Source organism: Antechinus flavipes, chromosome 1 (assembly GCF_016432865.1).
Source record: "Antechinus flavipes isolate AdamAnt ecotype Samford, QLD, Australia chromosome 1, AdamAnt_v2, whole genome shotgun sequence".
Lineage (NCBI taxonomy): Eukaryota > Metazoa > Chordata > Mammalia > Dasyuromorphia > Dasyuridae > Antechinus > Antechinus flavipes.
In genome coordinates, this window is record NC_067398.1 from 271569638 (window position 1) to 271591196 (window position 21559).

The 21559-nt window shown below is 35.0% G+C and overlaps 1 protein-coding gene across 1 annotated transcript; it reads right to left on the bottom strand.

Moving 5' to 3' along the window:
• Positions 1-1792: 1792 nt before the first annotated feature.
• Positions 1793-21226, bottom strand: LOC127545992 (zinc finger protein 483-like). The gene is made up of 3 exons (XM_051973467.1): positions 20466-21226; positions 17252-17346; positions 1793-3834 (listed from the first exon to the last, which is right to left on the bottom strand). Exons 1-3 carry the CDS (start codon positions 20935-20937, stop codon positions 3793-3795), a joined length of 609 nt encoding a protein of 202 aa, XP_051829427.1. The 5' UTR covers positions 20938-21226; the 3' UTR covers positions 1793-3792.
• Between the last annotated feature and the right edge of the window lie 333 nt (positions 21227-21559).

The following is a 21559-nucleotide window of genomic DNA, read 5'->3' on the forward strand; positions in this document are numbered from 1 at the left end:
GCTTTACAAATATTATCTCACTTGAACAGGAAGATTGTTAAGTTTAGCTAATTAGATGGGGCTTCACAATTTAGTATTTGGACCAGACCAAAGGTCACAAAAACAAGTGTGCTCCAGAAATGGGATCCAAATATATTATTTAAGACTACAATATAAAATCTAAGAGGCTGTGATTTTGGTATTAGGGGACTGTTTTTGATCTACCAAAGAAGGATAAAGTAACTGAAGTTTGAAGTATGATTAAGAAGGACAAGCAAAAGTTGTTGTTCAAGGAAATATGACTAGAGAGACTGATTATGTAGAGGAATAAAGGTACCTACAGTATAGGCATCCAGGACTAGAGGAATAGAAAAGCTAGGCCTCAGAACTCCGATAGAGGAGTGGGAAAGTAGGAACAAGATACTAGGTTCAAAACCTGTCTTGTTCATTCACAATGGAGTACTGGAACCTAAGAATGAATAATAGAAATGTGAACTGAGTATTATAACTCATGAGGATGAAGATACTGATAATTCTTAACAACAAAACATTATCTGACTCACAAGTTTCTTCAAGGATAAGAATAGATAAGCTATTGTAATATTTTGAAATTTCTATATGAAAATGTTTCAATCAGATATTTTCTACAGAAAGCATCTTGCTCTTCTAATAGTCAACCATCTGCCTTGGCCACAAACAAATAAATCTTTGGGAAAATCTCACTATAATAATAATTGCAATTATAAAAGTATTCAAATGGTTCTAGAATCTCATCTATTTGGATGTTCCCTCTAACAGTGCATATCACAACCCATCTACACTGGGCTATCCCCTACGATTCTTGTTCACATCCTCACATAAACACATCACAAAGGGTTCATCCAAGGTGTTAGGGGATTTTCTTTTTTTTCTCTTGATATCTTACTAATATTATTAGGAATTCAAGCTGTTTAGCTCATATTTGTATATTGTGCTTCCCCCCTCTCCCCAAAATTACAGAGGTATTGATATTTTATTTTTACCATTGCTATAATTCAGGTAGCAAGATGGCCTAAGGGAGAACTCAGGACATAGAGTCAGGAAGACCAGAGTTCAAACTCTCAGACTCAGATACTAACTGTATGACCCTGAGCAAGTAATTTAACCTCTTTGTTAACTCATTGGTAATATGGAGGTAATAATAGAACCAACTTCCCTGGATTGTAAAGATAAAGTGAGACAATTTCTAAAGTGTCTTGCAGAGGGAGCTAGGTGGTGCAGTGGATAGAACACCAGCCCTGAAGTCAGGAGGACTGGAGTTCAAATCCGGCCTCAGACACAAATACTTCCAATTGTGTGATCTTGGCCAAGTCACTTAACCCCAATTGTCTCAGAAAAAAAATAAAAATAATTAAGTGTTTTGCAAAACTTAACGTACTATATAAATGTTAGCTGAATGGATACAGCACTTGCCCTGAAGTAAGAGGACCGGATTTCAAATGTAGCCTCAAACACTTACTAACTGTTTGATTCTGGGCAAGTCACATAATGCTGTTTTGCTTCAGTTTTCTCATCTGTAAAATGAGCTGGAGAAAGAAAGGGCAAACCACTCCAGTTATCTTTGTCAGGAAAACCCCACAAGAGGTCACAAAGAGTCAGACACAAGCAAAAAGAGTCCAACACAACTGAAATGACTGAACAACAATAAAATCAATATAATCATTATATTGGCAACTTGAGATTTGTATATCTCTTCACTTGCTTATCTCACATATCTTCAGCATCTCATATGTCTTTTTTTTTTTTAATAAAAAGGATGTTTTTCTTATTTACAGATTAGGTGAGAGGCTTGAAAGATCAGGTTGGCATTGCTGTCAAGATGGAATCACTTTTTGTACTGAGATTGCTCTGACTGCCCTTTGTTTCAGATAAACCTGACAAACACTTTTAGGGATGAACCTGAACCCCTACAAGATACCAAAATTTCTGAAGCTGTCAACCACATCATAAAAGTCAGTTGCATCTTCTTTTCCCTCTAAGAGGACATAAGATTTATGGAGAAGTAAAGGAGGAGGAAGAGAAATGGAATAGAAAGAGAAAATGGAAGAGGAGCAAGAGAAAAAATGGAGGAAGAGGAGGAAAAGAAGGGGAAATGGAAAAACAGAAAATGAAAGATGAGGAATGGAGGAAGAGAAGGAGAAAGTAAAGAAGAGGTGAAGAGAAAACAAAGAAAGAAGAGGAAGGGAAATGAGAAACAGGAGGAGGACAAAGTGGAGAAAACAGGTTTAGACATCTACTTTAAGGTCTGATTTCTTTTGGACCAAATTTTTTGTCAGTTTTTGAGTTCCATAATGACAAAGGTATCTTTACCAATATAGAAGAACACAAGCCATAATAAATTAACAGATATTGTTAAAGAAATTATTTTTTACTAGAGTCTATTGATGGAAGAATCCTATATTTTCTTTGCCTTTACAAAGCACAAATAAGCATATCTATCTAGATATGCTTCTCCAACTACAGCAAGAGACATGGCTTCCCTTTATGGCTAATGTTCTTTTCCAAGTTTCAGGGCAAAAAATATACACATGAAAAATAATCTCGTGAAATTACAGCCACTTAGTAAAGATAGAAGGAAATGTTCCCAACCACTTTCTCTTGCACCGAATGATATGAAGGAAATGTAAGTCAAAGCAGGCAGTGAAAGCATTTTGCTGGAGTCCTGTAATGATAAGAATTTAATCTTTTTTTGGGTGCTTCTCTAGAGCTTGTATGTGAAAGTCAAATTTTTCTATTCAGTTTTGATCTTTTCATTATGAATATTTGAAAATCCTTTATTTCACTACATATCCATTTTTTTCCCCTAAAGGATTATACTCAGTTTTGCTAAGTAGGTAATTTTTGGTTGTAATCCTAGTTCCTTTGCCCTCTGAAATAACATATTTCAAGCCTGCCAATCCTTTAAGTTAGAAGTTTCTAAATTTTATGTTATTCTGACTGTGGCTCCATTATATTTGAAAAGTTTCTTTCTGGCTGCTTACCATATTTTCTCCTTCACCTGGAAGTTCTGGAACTTGTCTATAATATTCCTGGTAGTTTTCATTTGGTGATCTTTTTCAGGAAGTGATTAGTAGTTTCTTTCAGTTTCTATTTTATCTTCTGGTTTCAGAATATTAGGACAGTTGATGATGAGGCTCTTTTTTTTTAAATCATGGTTTTCAGGTAATCCAATAACTTATTTATTTAATATTTTTTCTCAGTTACATTCAAAACAAAATTTTTTTGACATTTGTTCTTAAAAATTTTTTTTGACTTCTAGGTTCTCTCCCTTATTCCCACCCACAATTAAGAAACCACATGTGAAATTATGCAAAATATTTCCATAAAAGACAAGTTGTGAAAGAAAACATAGATTTCTCACTTTAATGAAAATAAAACCCTCAAGAAAAATTAAGTTTAAAGAGAGAGAGAGAGACAAAGACAGAGAGAGACAGAGAGAAAGCGAGAGAAAGGGAATGATGCTTTAATATGTATTCAGACACAATCAGTTCCTTCTCTAATTATGGATAGGAATTTTCATCATAAATTCTTCAGAATAATCATGGATGATTGTACTACTGAGAACAGCAAAGTCACTTACAGCTGATCATCCCACAATTATGCTATTACTATGTAAACAGTACATTTTACTTTGCTTGAGTTCAGAGTACTTTCCAGGCTTTTTTTTTTTTTTCTTCTGAGAGCATCCTGCTCATCATTTCACATAAGACAATATTCCACCAACAAACACATACCACAGTTTATTGAGCTAGTCTCCAACTGATGGGCATCCCCTCAATTTCCAATTTTTTTTCCTTTTCCTTTTTCTTTTTTGCCCTACGAAGAGAACTATTATGAATATTTTTTTACATATATGACATTTTTTTTAATCTTTTGGCATTCATGCCTAGTAGTAGTATTGTTAGATGAAAAGATATGAATGAATTCATAGCCCTTTGAGCACAGATCATATCTTTTGATCATTTATTAATTGGGGAATGGTTCTTACTTTTTACAAATTTGACTCAGTTCCCGCTATGTTTTAGAAATGAGGCCTCATTAGAGAAACTTGCTTTGAAATTCTTCTCACAATTATTAATGCTAACAGCATTTACCCCCATTTATTCTCTCTGCTTTCTCCCTGTACCTCTTCACAAGTGTGTTGGTACCCCCTCTTCCCAATATGCCCTCTCTTTTATCACCCTTCCCCCATTCCCCTAACTTATTCCCCTTCTATTTTCTTGCAGAGAAAGACAGATTTCTATAGCCCTACTGAATGTTTGTTATTTTCTCTTTGAACCAATTCTGATGAGAGTAAGATTCATTCACTCTTCTCCTCCCCTTCTTTCCTTCCATTATAAAAGCTTTTTCTTGTCTCTTTTTAATTTATTTTTAAAAGCTTTTTATTTTCAAAACATGTGCACAGATAATTTTCAGCATTCACCCTTGCAAAACCTTGTGTTCTAAATTTTTTCCCCTCTCTTCCCTCCATCCCTACCCTAAATGGCAAGCAATCCAATATGTGTTAAATATGTGCAATTATTCTATACATATTTCCATAATTATCATGGTGCACACGAAAAATCAGATCAAAAAGAAAAAACATGGGAAAGAAAACAAAATGCAAGCAAAGAACAAAAAGAGTGAAAATGCTTTGTTGTGATCCACATTTAGTCCTCACAGTCTTCTCCTTGGGTACAGATAGCTCTCTCTATCTCAAGTCTATTGGAACTGTGTTGCCTCTTTTTTGAAAAGTCAAATAATTTGCACTATTACATTTCCTCCTTTTTATTTTCTCCCAGTACATTCCTCTCTGACTCCTTAACTTCATCATTTAAAAAAAAAAAAAAAAAAAAAAGATATTATCCCTTCATATTCAACTCACCTATCCCCACCTATTTATACATACATACACAAACACACTCTCCTTCTGCCATAATGATAAAGGTCTGAGTTACAAGTATCATCCTCCTATACAGGAATATGAACAGTTAACTTTATTTAATCCCTCATGATATCACTTTCCTGATGACCTCCTTATGCTTCTCCAGAGTCCTGTATTTGAAAATCAAATTTTCCATTCAGCTCTAGTCTTTTCATCAAGAATGCTTGAAAATCCTCTATTTCACTGAATGACCACCTTTTTATCTGAACGATTATACTCAGTTTTGATGGGTAGATAATTCCTGGTTATAATTCTAGCTTCACTGCTCTCAGGAATATCATATTTCAAGCCTTCAGATCCTTTAATGTAGAAGCTGATAAATTTTGTATTATCCTGACTGTGATTCTATTATATTTGAATCATTTCTTTCTAGATGCTTGCAATATTTTCTCCTTGACTTGGAAGTTCCAGAATTTGGTTATAATATTTTTGGGAATTTTCATTTTGGGATCTCTTTCAGGAGGTGATCAGTGGATTATTTTAATTTTTATTTTACCATATAGTTCTAGACACAATTTTCCTTAATTTCTTTTCTTTTTTTTTCCCCCCTTGCTGAGGCAATTGGGGTTAAGTGACTTTCTCAAGGTCCCACAGTCCCCTTCCTAGCTGTGTGTCTGAGCACAGATTTGAACTCAGGTCCTCCTGACTTCAAGGCTGGTGCTCTATCCACTGCACCAACTAGCTACCCCTTTCCTTGATAATTTCTTAAAAGATGATATTCCAGACTTTTTTTTTTATCATGACTTTCAGATAGACCAATAATTTTTAAATTATCTCTCCAGGATCTGAATGGTGAGGAGGGTCTCTGTTCCATTGGGGCTATAAGCTCTGATGTGTTAGTGCTCCTCTTAGCCTTGGGACTGTCCCCTAGGATTGCAACCCAGATTTGCAGATGGGCAAAGCAACAGAGTCCTGTCTCAGTCCTAGCAAGAAGACCCTCTATTATCTCTTCTGACCAGTTCATTGCGCCCCCTTACTGTCTGTGGGCTGAGAGCTCTAGAAGCTGACACTGCTAATTCAGTGGCTCCCAAAAGCCCACCCCATGTTTACTCAGGCCAGGAAAGTGTTGGCATGACTTGCAGTGAACTGATGCAACAGACCTTTCCTGCTGTCCTTCTAAATTGTCATGGATTGGAAAATTGTTTCCCTCTGACTTTTTTGTGGGTTCTGTTGTTCTAGAATTTGATCAGTCATTATTTAAATGCATTTGGAGGGGTTTGAGGGAGAGGTCAAGCAAGTCTCTGCCATCTTGGCCCCATCTCCTATATATGGTGCTTTATAGAGATTTGAATAGTATTTTACATACAGAAACTCCAGTATTACTCATACAACCCAGGATTTCAAAAGGGAAGTAAAGACTACTCTTCACTTGCTTTGAGTCATTGCTTAATTCACAAAAACAAATTGAAAATTTTCTTGGAAATTCTAACTATTTGTAAGTTACCAGACAATGCTTTCTTTCTTCAGAAATCACACTGAATACTACCAGGTAAGTTATATTTCTAAGAATACTGCTGAGAGTAATTTTTACTATAATCAAGTTGAACTTGCCTAACTACCATACTAAATCCGTGGATTCTCCCACCTGTTCCCTATTTCACAGTTTTAAAAAATTTCTTCTTTTCAAAAAGATTAGCAAGATGTGAGACTTGTGGAAAGTACCTATTTAAAGAGTACAGAGGTCTAAGAAAATCCTTTAAATATGATAAACGAAGCGAATGGAAGATTGATGGCATCAATGGTGGACTGAAGCCTCCTGAGGTAAGGAGTCCCAATTTACTTTCCGTTCAAGAGGAAGTAAATTCAGAGTATGGGAGGGACATGACCCAGAAATAGGGATAAGTAGACCAATCTATTCCTAACAATTTCACATAACTATATAGTCAGCCTGACATAGCCATGATTACAATATATAGTACCATTCTGAAAAACAGAAATCCTAGAGTTGACTTTGATACTTCTCTATTCTTTTACCCTTTCCAATGCCTTCTCAAAAGCCTTAAAACATTATCCAATGCCCCCTGAATAAAATTCAAAGTGCTCAAGTCAATATTCAATATTCTCTGCAAACCTAACTCCCATTACTATTTAACATATCTCCTACTCTAGCCAGAAAAGTATATTCACTCTATTATATATAGCATATCTTTATCTTCTCTGATATGTTTGTTTTGTTCCTTTCACTTAAAATCGATTTCTCTATACTTCTTAGTCAAATACATCCATTTTCTTCATGATCTTCATCCTATATTGCAATATACTCAATCTCTCCCTTAACTAATAGAACTTCCTTTCTGGACTATGCATTACAGGACTTAGTTATATCCTTTCTTTTATTTATTTTTCTTTTATCCAATCTCTGGTCTTGCCATTAAAATGAGGCTATGGTTTCACTGATTCCAAGGAACATGTTTATTTTTTTTTATATCCATCAGAGTGACTACACCTGCAATAAGCATATAATAAATATAAATGAAAGTTGTATAGAAAGGGGAGATACAGTAAAATAAAGGAATATTCCTATAAAGTCCATCATCCTCAGCATAGAAATAAGGGATTTTCCCTATAGAATTCATCATCCTCAGTATAGGTTCAATTTAATGGAAGAAAACAATAGAAAATTGAATCTTCTAAAGCACATAACAAACAAATGAATGACTAGATATTTTTTGCATTTCCTACATCCAGAACCTTTCCAAAACAGAAATTATCTGCCAAAGATGAAGAAACCTCATCAACCTCTAAGGTCAAAAGAAGATTTTTTAGAAAGCTGTAGAAGTTTGCTCGAGCAGTTTGTTCAGAGCCAACCAACAATCAGTGTTGTGTTGTTGCTCCACAGTGAAGAACCAGTCAGGGCTACAACAGACAAACTACTGTTGTAGCATTAGAATTCTGTGTTGCAAAAAAAAAAAAAAAAAAAAAAAAAAAAAAACCTCTGCAGAAGAGCAGAAGAGAAGGACCTATATTTAAATTAGGGGAAAAAAACCATCAACCCCACAAACCCCTTTCTCTTAGAGCCTCAGAGACTCAAATCAACCTCATAATACTAGATGGCAGCTCTCTGCTGGTGGGATGGATCAGAAAAATGAGGAGCAGGACAGGACAGTGAGAAAAGACATTTGGAAAGGGGGTAGGAAAATGTATGGGAGAACTCTGGCAAGCCTAAGGGAAAGAGCTCAGTATCCAATTGTGCCAATTCTATCAATACCCAAAAGTCATTTGGGGCAGAGATTTAGGCTAGCAAACTGTGAATTTTCCAGTGTGGGAGAAAACTAAGATACTTGAAGATCCAAGGAAATCACCATCAGAGAGGAAGGAATCAAAAATGAGAAAAAGAGGAAAATAAGGAGAAAAAAAAAATCAATGACATTACCAAAGATTTTAGGAAGAAGAAAACTCAAAAGACCTCGAACATAAGCACCTTAAATCATTGGAGAAAACAGTAACAGTAGAAGGAACTATAACATTCAAATCTTGTAAACAAGACCGTGTAAAAGAAAATCCAGGTATCTATGAATGAATATTGCAATATAAAAGGAAAGCATGCAACATTTGGTGAAACAGAGAACCCAGTGGAATTTGAGGAGAACATGGAACCATAACACACTGTTCCTGAGTAGTTTAAAAGGGAAATGAGAATTATAAAACCAGAATTAATGACTTGTTCAGCAAAAATAATGGGCAGAACAGAAAAGAAACTTAGGGAAAATAATAAATTGGAAATCTATCTAGAAGAAACAAAAATAACATTAAAAGATACTATGCTCACTATCCAAGGAAAACATATTTAGATCTCAAAGACAAGGGAAAAAATCCTCAATATCATAAAGCAAAAAATAATACAAGAGAACTGTTCATTCCTTTTGAACACACACACACACACACACACACACACACACACACACACACACACACATATACAAATACCAAGAAGAATTAAGATTCTTTTAGTTTAAAAAAAAAAAAAAAAGAAAAAAGAGGAAAAACCCAAGACTGCTAATTCCAAGACACATAGTAGAAAATTTCACAATTTAATTCAGAAACAAGTTCTGCAAACCATCAAGAAAAAGATTGCCAAAATCAAAGAAAAGGTAATTTAAATAATACAAAACTATTCTGCACCCACCAGAAAATGTAGGAGAGAATGGAATAATGTGTTCCAAAGAGCAATAAATCTCATAATGCAGGCCTAAAATAAGCACAAAAGAGGGAACTATTAAAAATTAGGGGATAAAGCAATAAATTAGAAACCAAAAAAAAACATATAAACTATAAAAACTAAAATCTGTTTTTCTGAAAAGACTAACAAAATTCATTAATCTTCAGCTAATACCATTAGAAAGAAGAGGATCACAACAAAAACAGTAAAAATAAACATAATCATCAAGATTTATGTACAGATATGTAGTAATGAAACTGAAAACATAGAAGAAATAGAGGCAGATCAATAAAAAGTACCCAGATTAAACAAAGATCAGAAAAAGATCTTAAATAATCCAGCCTCAGATGAGGAAATAGAACTGTACCATATAAAAAGTTTGAGAGAAACAGATTCTGGTAGTTAACCATTTTATTAAACATTCTAGCACTTATTAATAAAAAGGGTCAGTGAGATTCTCGAAGGCCAAAGAGCTCTCATGGAACACACTCAACACTTACATGCCCTTGAAAGAATGGGTGTTCTTGAAGGTGGAAATCACCTCTAATTGGTTAACAAGAAAATGAAGAGAGCCTATTTAAAAATAACAAAACGGGTTACATGACTTAGATCAAGAAATTTACTTCCAAATCATAACCAACCTTGGGCAGTCTAGACAAAGGATTTACCTCCTTCCAACCTGCCTGACTTGAATTTAATGGACTGGAATTAAGCCTTAGATTAAATTTATTGCAAGTTTTCTAACTGGCTAAAGCCCACAATTTCCAACTAGGAAAAATAGTCCAGTCAGGGTAAATTTGGGAGAAGGTCAGGGATAATAATAATTTGTTACCTAATAATCATTTCTCTCAGATCTAACTGTAAAGGAATCAAGAAAGATAAAATATCTGATGGATCTATAGAATTCTATCAAACTTTAAAGAACATTTAGTATCCACATTTCACAAATTATTCTTAAAAATCGAGAAACAACTCTGCCAGAATCTTTTTATGAGACAAATATTGTCCTAATATCTAAACCAGGGAAAGACTAAACACAAAAGGAAAACTATAAGTCAATATTAATGAATTTTGATTCAGAAATTTTAAACAAAACCGTGTCAGATTACAATTTATCCAAGAAAGCATTCATTATGACCAAAGAGATTTAATGCCAGAATGTTCAAGTGCAAGAATGGTTCAACACTAGGAAAAGAATCAACATAATTAATCATATTAAAAACCAAATCATCAAAAAACAAACTGCATGATCATTTCAATAGATTCAGAAAAAAATCTCTGACAAAGTACAGCATTCTTTCATGCTAAAACTTCTACACAGTTTAAATACTTAAGAACTTTTTTTAATATCATAAAAAGCATGCATCTAAAAGCAAAAGGAAGCATCATATACAATGGAAAAACCTTTTCCAATAAATACAGGAGTGAAGCAAAGATGACAACTCTCTCCACTATTATTTAACATAGTTCTGAAAATGCTAGCAACAGCAGTAAGAAAAAGAAACTCAAAGCATAAAGATAGTTAGGAAGAGATAAAAAATATCTCTATTTCCTAATGATATGATGGTATGCTTGAAAAATATAGTATTTGAAACAATTAGTAGTTTAAGCAAAGCCATAGGCTATAAGACCTCAAAACCACAGGCAATTCTGTTCAATGACAAAACCTAAGTGAACAGGGAGCAAGCTAAACATCTGGGCCCTCACTCCTAGTAATAAGGGACACAGCATCATTTGAAAAAAAACCTGCCAGATCGAAAATTATATTATAAAGCAGCAGTTACCGAAACCATCTGGTATTGGCTAAGAAATAGACTAGTTGATCACTGGAATAGGTTAGGTTCAAAGGACAAAACAGCCAATAACTTTAATAATCTAGTGTTTGACAAACCCAAAGATCCCAGTTTTGGGGATAAGAAAGTATTATTTGACAAAAATTGCTGGGAAAATTGGAAATTAGTAAGGCAGAAACTAGGCATTGACCCACACTTCACACCATACACCAAGATAAGGTCAAAATGGGTTCATGACCTAGGCATAAAGAATGAGATTATAAATAAATTAGGAGAACATAGGATAGTTTACCTCTCAGACCTATGGAAGAGGAAGGAATTTATGACCAAAGAAGAAGTAGAGATCACTATTGACTACAAAATAGAAAATTTTGATTATATCAAATTGAAAAGTTTTTGTACAAACAAAACTAATGCAGACAAGATTAGAAGAGAAACAATAAACTGGGAAAACATTTTTACAATCAAAGGTTCTGATAAAGGCCACATTTCTAAATATATAGAGAATTGACTCTAATTTATAAGAAATCAAGCCATTTTCCAATTGATAAATGGTCAAAGGATATGAACAGACAATTCTCAGATGAAGAAATTGAAACTATTTATAGACATATGAAAATATGCTCCAAGTCATTATTAATCAGAGAAATGTAAATTAAGGCAACTCTGAGATACTACTACACACCTGTCAGATTGGCTAGAATGACAGGGAAAGATAATGGGGAATGTTGGAGGGGATGTGGGAAAACAGGGACACTGATACATTGTTGGTGGAATTGTAAATACATCCAGTCATTCTGGAGAGCAATTTGGAACTATGCTCAAAAAGTTATCAAACTGTGCATACCCTTTGATCCAGCAGTGTTTCTACTGGGCTTATACCCCAAAGAGATACTAAAGAAGGGAAAGGGACCTGTATGTGCCAAAATGTTTGTGGCAGCCCTGTTTGTAGTGGCTAGAAACTGGAAAATGAATGGATGCCCATCAATTGGAGAATGGTTGAGTAAATTGTGGTATATGAATGTTATGGAATATTATTGTTCTGTAAGAAATGACCAGCAGGATGAATACAAAGAGGCTTGGAGAGACTTACATGAACTGATGCTAAGTGAAATGAGCAGAACCAGGAGATCATTATACACTTCAACAATGATATTGTATGAGGATGTATTCTGATGGAAGTGGATTTCTTTGACAAAGAGACCTAACTCAGTTTCAATTGATCAAGGATGGACAGAAGCAACTACACCCAAACAAAGAACACTGGGAAATGAATGTAAACTGCTTGCATTTTTGTTTTTCTTCCTAGGTTATTTTTACCTCCTGAATCCAATTCTTCCTGTGCAACAAGAGAACTGTTTGGTTCTGCACACATATATTGTATCTAGGATACACTGTGACATATTTAACTTGTATAGTACTGCTTGCCATCTGGGGGAGGGGGTGAAAGGAGAGAGGGGAAAAGTCGGAACAGAAGTAAGTGCAAGGGATAATGTTGTAAAAAAAATTACTCAGGCATGGGCTCTGTCAATAAAAAGTTATAATAATAATAAAAATAAATAAATAAATATTTTTTAAAAAAAGAAAAGAAAAGAAAAAAAAAAACCTACCAGTAGGAGCTCTGGGGATGCCCCCTTGCTGAGAAGCCCCAGTGAAGAAATAAAATGTCCAGGATCCAACAGCACAAATGCTAACTGCACATGAAACTTGTTGGGGATAAGTGTTCTCTGTCTCCTGCTTCCTCCCACCCAATTGCTGTATAAGTAAAAGAGAGATGAGAGAGAGAGAGAGAGAGAGAGAAAGAGAAAGGCGGGGGTGGGGGGGGAGTGGGCGGCGGTGGGTGAGAGGGAGTCATTGTTGCAGTCATTATTTGTAGCATTATTTCCAAATGCCTGTATTTCCGTGAAGAATATGAATCCAAGAAGCAAAAACAGAAAGGAAAATATTACAAGTAGCTACAAAATGCACAAAATATAAGAGAATTAACTTAGAAAAGCACAAGAAAAACTTGTATAGATTCAGTTACAAAGTGCTTCTTAAAGAAATAAAAAACAGGGGCGGCTAGATAGAGCACCAACCCTAAATTCAGGAGAACCTGAGTTTAAATCTGGTCTAGGACACTTAACACTTCCTAGCTATGTGACCCTGGGCAAGTCACTTAACCCCAGTTGCCTCAGCCAAAAAAAAAAAAAAAGAAAAGAAAAAGAAAAGAAAGAAAAAACACCTTAAATAGCAAGAAGAATATTCAGTACTCATGACTAGGCTGTGCCAATATAATAAACATGCCAATTTTACCAAAGTCAATTAACACTTTTAAGGCTATACCGACTAAATTGTCAAGCACTCTATAGAAATGCATTTGGAAAAACAAAATTTCTGGAATATCAAAGGAAATGATATAAAGAAACAAGAATAAAGGAGGAATTGTTTCTAGATCTCAAAATTACATTAAAAATCACCAATAATCAAGACTCTTTGGTATTTGTTAGAGAGAGAAAGAGAAAGAGAGAGAGAGAGAGAGAGAGAGAGAGAAATAAAGAACACATATTAAAGAGAAAATCAGAACCCACAAACATGCTTGACAAAATAGAAAACAAATTATCTAGGAAAAAACTGCCTTTACTGAAAGCTACTGGGAAAACCAAAAACAATCTGGCAGAAAGCAGATTTAGGATATTTTATACTACTTTCCACAATATATTATAAATGAATATGCGATCTTAATATAAAAAGATCACACTTTTAAAAATTAGAAGAGCAGTATTCATATATCTCTCACAGCTCTGGGTAAGAGATATATTCTTAACAAAAAAAAAAAGCTAGAAACAATTATAAAAGATAAAATATGTAACTTTGAATATTACATGAAACTGAAAAGCTTCTGCAAAGACAAACTTAATGCGTCTAGGATAAAAAGCAAAATAGTTATAGTATGCTCTCTTCCTAATGTTTTATTTTCCATATTTATTAAATATTGTTAAATATATAATTAAAATAAAAATATATTTTAAATGTTAAAAAAAGGTGAAGTGGTTGATTAAAAAAAAAACTTTATCAAATTTCTCTGGTAAGAGTTTAGCATTCTAGAAACTGGAAATTGAATGGATGCCCATCAATTGGAGAATGGCTGGGTAAATTGTGGTATATGATTGTTATGGAATATTATTGTTCTGTAAGAAATGACCAGCAGAATGAATACAGAGAGGCTTGGAGAAATTTACATGAACTGATGCTAAGTGAAATGAGCAGAACCAGGAGATCATTATATACTTCAACAACGATATTGTATGAGGATGTATTCTGATGGAAGTGGATTTCTTTGACAAAGAGACCTAACTCAGTTTCAATTGATAAATGATGGACAGAAGCAGCTACACTCAAAGAAAGAATACTGGGAAACGAATGTGAACTATTTGCATTTTTGTTTTTCTTCCCAGGTTATTTTTACCTTCTGAATCCAATTCTCCCTGTGCAACAAGAGAACTGTTTGGTTCTGCAAACATATATTGTATCTAGGATATACTGCAACATATCTAACATATATAGAACTGCTTGCCATCTAGGGGAGGGAGTGGAGGGAGGGAGGGGAAAAATCGGAACAGAAGCGAGTGCAAGGGATAATGTTGTAAAGAAATTACCCTGGCATGGATTCTGTCAATATAAAGTTATTATAAAATAAAATAAAATATATACTTAAAAAAAAAAAAGAGTTTAGCATTCAATGTGTATAACCAGTGTTTTGCACAGAGCCTGACACATAATAGGAGCCTACTAAATGTTTACTGATTGATAAACAATAAATATATAACAAAATTAATTTCTTAGTAAATAAGTGGTTAAAAGATATGAACAGATAATTCTCAAAAGAATTGCTAAGCCAATAACTTTAATAATATAGTGTTTGACAAACCCAAAGACCCCAGTTTCTGGGATAAGAATGCACTATGTGACAAAAATTGCTGGGAAAATTGGAAATTAGTATGGCAGAAACTAGGCATTGACCCACACTTAACACTGTACACCAAGATAAGGTCAAAATGGGTTCATGACCTAGGCATAAAGAATGAGATTATAAATAAATTGGAAGAGCATAGGATAGTTTACCTCTCAGACCTGTGGAAGAGGGAGGAATTTATGACCAAAAGAGAACTAGAGATCACTATTGACCACAAAATAGAAAATTTTGATTATATCAAATTGAAAAGTTTTTGTACAAACAAAACAAATGCAGACAAGATTAGAAGGGAAACAATAAACTGGGAAAACATTTTTACAGTCAAAGGTTCTGATAAAGGCCTCATTTCCAAAATATATAGAGAACTGACTCTAATTTATAAGAAATCAAACCATTCTCCAATTGATAAATGGTCAAAGGATATGAACAGACAATTCTCAGATGAAGAAATTGAAACAATTTATAGACATATGAAAATATGCTCCAAATCATTATTAATCAGAGAAATGCAAATTAAGACAACTCTGAGATACCACTACACACCTGTCAGATTGGCTAGAGTGACAGGGAAAGATAATGTGGAATGTTGGAGGGGATGTGGGAAAACAGGGACACTGATACATTGTTGGTGGAATTGTGAACACATCCAGCCATTCTGGAGAGCAATTCGGAACTATGCTCAAAAAGTTATCAAACTGTGCATACCCTTTGATCCAGCAGTGTTTCTACTGGGCTTATACCCCAAAGAGATACTAAAGAAGGGAAAAGGATCTGTATGTGCCAAAATGTTTGTGGCAGCCCTATTTGCAGTGGCTAGAAGCTAGAAAATGAATGGATGCCCATCAATTGGAGAATGGTTGAGTAAATTGTGGTATATGAACGTTATGGAATATTATTGTTCTGTAAGGAATGACCAGCAGGATGAATACAGAGAGGACTGGCGAGACTTACATGAATTGATGCTAAGTGAAATGAGCAGAACCAGGAGATCATGATATACCTCAACAATGATACTGTTTGAGGATGTATTCTGATGGAAGTGGATCTCTTCGATAAAGAGAGCTAATTCAGTTTCAGTTGATCAAAGATGAGCAGAAGCAGCTACACCCAAAGAAAGAACACTGGGAGATGAATATAAACTGCTTGCATTTTTGTTTTTCTTCCCGGGTTATTTATACCTTCTGAATTCAATTCTCCCTGTGCAACAAGAAAACTGTTTGGTTCTGCACACGTATATTGTATCCAGGATATACTGTAACCTATTCAACATGTAAAGGATTGCTTGCCATCTGGGGGAGGGGCTGGAGGGAGGGAGGGGAAAAATCGGAACAGAAGTGAATGCAAGGGATAATGTAAAAAATTACCCTGGCATGAGTTCTATCAATAAAAAGTTATTAAAAAAAAAAGAATTGCTAAGGATTCACAACCACATTAAAGATTGTTCCAAATCATTAATAATAAGAGAAATGAAAATCATACAACCTTAAGGTTGTTTCCCAACTTGCAAATTGGCAATGAAAAAAATGGGTAATAGTCAATGTTGAAGGGGTTGTGGAATGATAGGTACACCAAAACATGTTGATGATGCTATTAAATGGTACCACCATTTTGGAAAGCTATGTGGAATTCTGCAAATACAAAGATTAAAATGTTCATACTCTCCAAAACATTACTTTGGGTATACCCCAAAAGAACCATCAATATGAAGAGAATCACCTTATAATCCAACATAGTGGTACTTCTTGTGATAATAAAGAATCAGAAAAATAAATAAATAGATAGATAGATAGATAGATAGATAGATAGATAGATAAATAGATAAATAAATAAATAAATGAAAGCAAAGTAGATGCCCATCAATTCAGGAATGGCCAAATTGTTAAATAAAGTATGTGATGAATACAAAGCAGCACAGAAATATCTACATGAACTGATGCAGAGTGAAATAAGCAGAACCAAGGAAACAATACATGTAATAACTACAGCAATATAAATAGAAAGAACAACCACTTACCAAAAAAACAAGAGTGAATGTAACAAGATCAAATATCATTCAAATGAAGAGATATGAGAACACTTTCAAACCACTCCTTCATGGAGGAGTTTATAGTTGTTATACTATGTTTTAAGACTTTTGCAATACATTGAACAGCTGGACTAATTTTTTTTCCCTTTAAAAAAATATAATTTGTAATATGAGATGAGACTCTCTTGGGATAACTATAAAGATGTAGGAAACATCATCAATAAAAAATTTATTTGAAAAAAAAACAATAGAAATTTGCATCTATGGATAGGTCTTTCCTTTGATGTAGAAAAACTAAAGGGCAAAAGGATGGAAAAATATCTATATTGAACCTCAACATTGCATTGCAGGAAAGAGAGAAGACATTTCAACCCACCTGAAATCTGGCTACAGGAAATACAGAAGATAATCTTGCTTTCTCTGTGCCATCATCTACTTTCTCTTGGAGAAAAGAATCCTGAGAAATCAAAGCTAGGTAGACAAGAGAGCGGAAAAATGATGAGCAATTATGCTGTAACAAATTCAAAGCAAATGATAATATTACATGGGGCCTTGACTCTTTATATCCCTATTTTGAGAGCAGGTTTTTAAGAACTGGTCTATTGAAATATCCTTTCTAAGGCCTAGACTATTATAATAACCTTCTGGTTGGCTTTCCTGCTTCTATTCTCTCCCCCACTTAATTTACCCTTCATTGAGCTACTAATTTGATCTTCCTATAATACAGTTTGACCAAGTTATCCTCCACTCCTACTTGATAAACTTCAGTAGCTCATTCAAATTCCTAAAATAAAATTTTAAATTGTTTTGCTTGTAAAATCTTTTATAACCAAGTATACCAGTATTCTTGTACTTTTTTTCCCTCCACATACTTTCTAATAAAGTGATTCTGGTCTTCTTGCAGTTATTCACCCAAGACTATCTATTTCCCAAATCATGGCATTTTCATATAATGTTCTTAGGCTTGGAATGTAGTATTTCCTCATCTCCACCCTCAGACTTCCCTGACTTCCTTCAAATCTCATCTAAAATCCTACATTTTCTAAGAATACCCTTGAATACTACTGCCTTTCTTTTAAAATTATCTCACCCTATATATGTATACCCTATATACAACTTATTTATACCTAATGGTTTGTAAATTGTCTCCTCCGTTAGATAGTGAACTCTTATTTTTGTCTTCCTTTGTCTTCCTAGTACTTAGCCAAAAGCTAGTACCATAGCAGATTGAATGCTTGCTGATTTAAAGAAAAAATGTTAGTTTGAAAATCAATATATATGGACTAACATCACCATTCCATGTTGTAGAATCAATTATTTTACTAAAAAAAAGTTTCCCAGAAAACAGTACATATTACACAGCAAAACAACAGCTAGTGATAACAGCACAGTCTAAGGGTAAGAAGACCTGAAATTTAGATCAAATCACTTCCTAGCTGTATAAATTTGAGTAAGTCAATTGATCATACTATATTTTAAGTTTTTCTCATCAGTAAAAGCAAGCTACTCATTTCTACTTCACTCATCTCACAGGCAATTAAAATATGAAAAAGCAAGATAAATAGTTTTATTGCTGAGCATTGTCTATCATTCTCCACTCCCTCAAAACAGACCAATGTCAGCCTTATTCTGCCTAAATATCTATACCACTCAACTATACCACCTGCTATACCTTCTTGAAGGCTCATTCTGTTTTTAACATATTAAACCTCATGTTAAACTTAATTTCACGCCCCATCCACCTCTATGAAATCACAGAAACTTCTTTGTAGAAGACCCTGAATCCTTGGTCATCCACACTTGTACAAAATGTATCTTCTCTCATTTTCTCTTTCCTCCAACACACCGGGCCAAGATGAGTAGCTAAATTTCTTACCTTTCATTGATGCTTCCAGACACTCCTTCTACTATGCTTACTCTGTAACATGTTCTATGGTTTATTCTTTCCAAGCATATGACCTTGTCTTTCCTGGTGACCATTACTGCAATGGCATAGGGTTCCTACTCTTTTTCTCAAGGGATTCACTGCCTATTTCACAATCTTCCTCGCTTTTCCAACCTATGTCCTTATATTTAGACTTCAATTTATATGACATTCTCTTAGATATCTTTGCTTACCAGTTTATCCACTTCAACAACATACAGAGATAGCATGTCCTTGATTTCACCATGATACCCACCATTCATCGTAACTCTGAAATTCCTCTAACTTCTTCCATCTCTCCCTATGCCTTACTCTTTCTAAATCTATTCTCTAACCTCACCACTTCCTGTCATTCTTAATTCTCCCTTATTTCACAAGATTATATTAGCCCTATTCTCACCTTGTTTACTTTTCCTTAAAATTCTGACCATTTAGCTAGCCATCTTACTGTCCTTGATCCTTGAATCTCACATCCCATTGTCCTATTGCCACTCAGCTTCTTCCAAACCTAGCCCTGGAGTACTTTCCCCATTTGATTTCTGAGCTCCTACCATCGTACTTTTATATGCCCAAAGAATTCAAACAGCAGTCCTGACTGGGTCAGCTACAAATGTGTTATGCAATCTCAACTCAAGCTTCGTTGCTATGTTATCTTTTATTCTTCCCTAATAATTTACTATCATACTCCCTACAAAGATTGTTTTCAAGACACTGAAGCCACTCTCCACTATTTCTTCTTCTTAACATAGGACCTTGCCTCATAATTCCCAGAAAAAATAAAGGCCATCTGTCGCTAGCTCCCTCTTCCCATTTCATATTTCAAACCTCCTCAAAAGCATACATCTCCCATTCTCTCCTCCCCTGAACTGGTTTCAAAGGATAATCTCCTTCCTGTTGCCAACTTAAATTTCTAAAAAATAAATAAAAACTTTTTTATAATCGTATCCCCTCAAATTATTGCTCTATATTTCTCTTCCTACTCACAGTGAAATTCCTAGAAAAAATTGTCTATACCCATTACTACCTTGAAGTCTAGCTTACATCCCCACCATCTGACAAAAATTGTCCTTCACTGATAATATTTTTAATTTTTTTTTTTTTTGGCTGAGGCAATTGGGGTTAAGTGACTTGTCCAGGGTCACACAACTAGGAAGTGTTAAATGTCTGAGGCCAGATTTGAACCCAGGTCCTCCTGATTTCAGGGCTGGTCCTCTATCCACTGTGCCACCTAACTGCCCCACCAATAATATTTTTATTGCTAAATCCAATAAAGAAACTGTTTTTCACTAAAAATCTCTTTATTGCCAAACCCAATGGGCTTTTCTTAATCTTCATCCCTCTTGACCTTTTTATGCAGTATTTAACAATGTCATCCATCTCTTCCAGGATATCCTCTTTTCCCTGGCTTTGTGCATCACTTCTGCTGCACTATCCTACTATTTTAGTTAATCCTTCTTAGTCTCCACCTAATGCACATGCAAATACCACAGATTTCCATCCTGACCCTTGCTCCTTTTTTTTTGGCTTTATACTCCCACTCAGTGATATCTGCTCCATCTCCATCCATCCAGAGACCTCCTTCTCTCTAAGGATCCCTCTATCTATTTTCCCTACTCATACCCTGAAGAGACCTTGTTTTCTTCTTCCATCCTTCTACAGCTCTTACCTTCCTCCTCAAGCATTTGAGTCAAATCTTCTGCCAAAGTGACTGCCTCCTCAATGTTCTCTGGATGCTGGGACTTCACCCAAATTCTGATCTCACTGGGCAAGATAGTCAGGAATTGCTCCAGCACCAGCAGCTCCAGGATCTGATCCTTTGTGTGAATTTCTGGCTTTAGCCACTGCAGGCAGAGTTCCTGGAGTTGGTTCACAGCTTCACGGGGTCCAGCTTTCTCTGGATATGAAAAACCTCTGAAATTCTGGCGAAATGCTTCAGAGTTAGTTTTTTCTCTTTGTAAGGTGGTTATCTGTTCCCTGGAAACATTTCTATTTTGTTCATGTTGAGAGCTCAGAGACATGATGATTTTGTTATTCAGAGCTGGCATCTTTCCATCTAGGATTGACACCATGGACTTCAAATCCATCTTCTCACTTGAAAGCAAGTTCTCTTCAGATTTAGGCTGATCATCTATACACATTCCTGAAGTTTGCTGTGGGCAGAGACATATATATCATAGTTAGCTTGTGGTACCAAGATTTGTCAGTCTTACCTACAAAGGATCCTGGGGGCACTGGATGGCACAGTAGATAGAATCTGTACTGGATCCAGAAAAATCTCGGTTCAAATCCTGGCTCAGACACTTAATAGCTTTGTGATCTTAAACAAATCACTTACAATCTCTGCTTCAGTTTATCTCAATTCAAATGAGGATATTAATGTAAAATGAAAATAGTGCCCCCCAAGATTGTTATGAGGATCAAATGAGAATATAATTCTAAAGACCTTAGCACAGTGCCTGGCACATAGTAAGCACTATATAAGTTAACTACTACTACTAGTCAAAATATTTTAGAGATACCCAGTTTTCCAAAGCAAGCTATGCCCTGAACTTGGTGTAACAATAATACTTTGCACTCTGGATGATCTCACCCTCTGGCATTGCTTTCACAGGCATCAGGTGTTCACTGGGGGACTTATGATTTTTAACTCCCCCATTTCCCTTAGAGTCAACATCCATTATCCCTGACATAGTCACAATCTCTGTTCCTGGTACTCCTGTTCCCAATGTAGAACTCTGCTTCTATATCCTACAGAATAAT

Bases quoted from the DNA above. Each gene is read 5' to 3' on its own strand.
- LOC127545992 (XM_051973467.1), bottom strand. From the start codon at position 20,937: ATGTGTATAGATGATCAGCCTAAATCTGAAGAGAACTTGCTTTCAAGT. The intron at 17,347-20,465 runs GTAAGAGCTGTA...TTGTCTACCTAG, and splicing joins TCAAATGCTTGAGGAGGAAG to CTTTGATTTCTCAGGATTCT. The intron at 3,835-17,251 runs GTGGGTTGAAAT...TTCTCTTCGTAG, and splicing joins TTCCTGTAGCCAGATTTCAG to GGCAAAAAAGAAAAAGGAAA.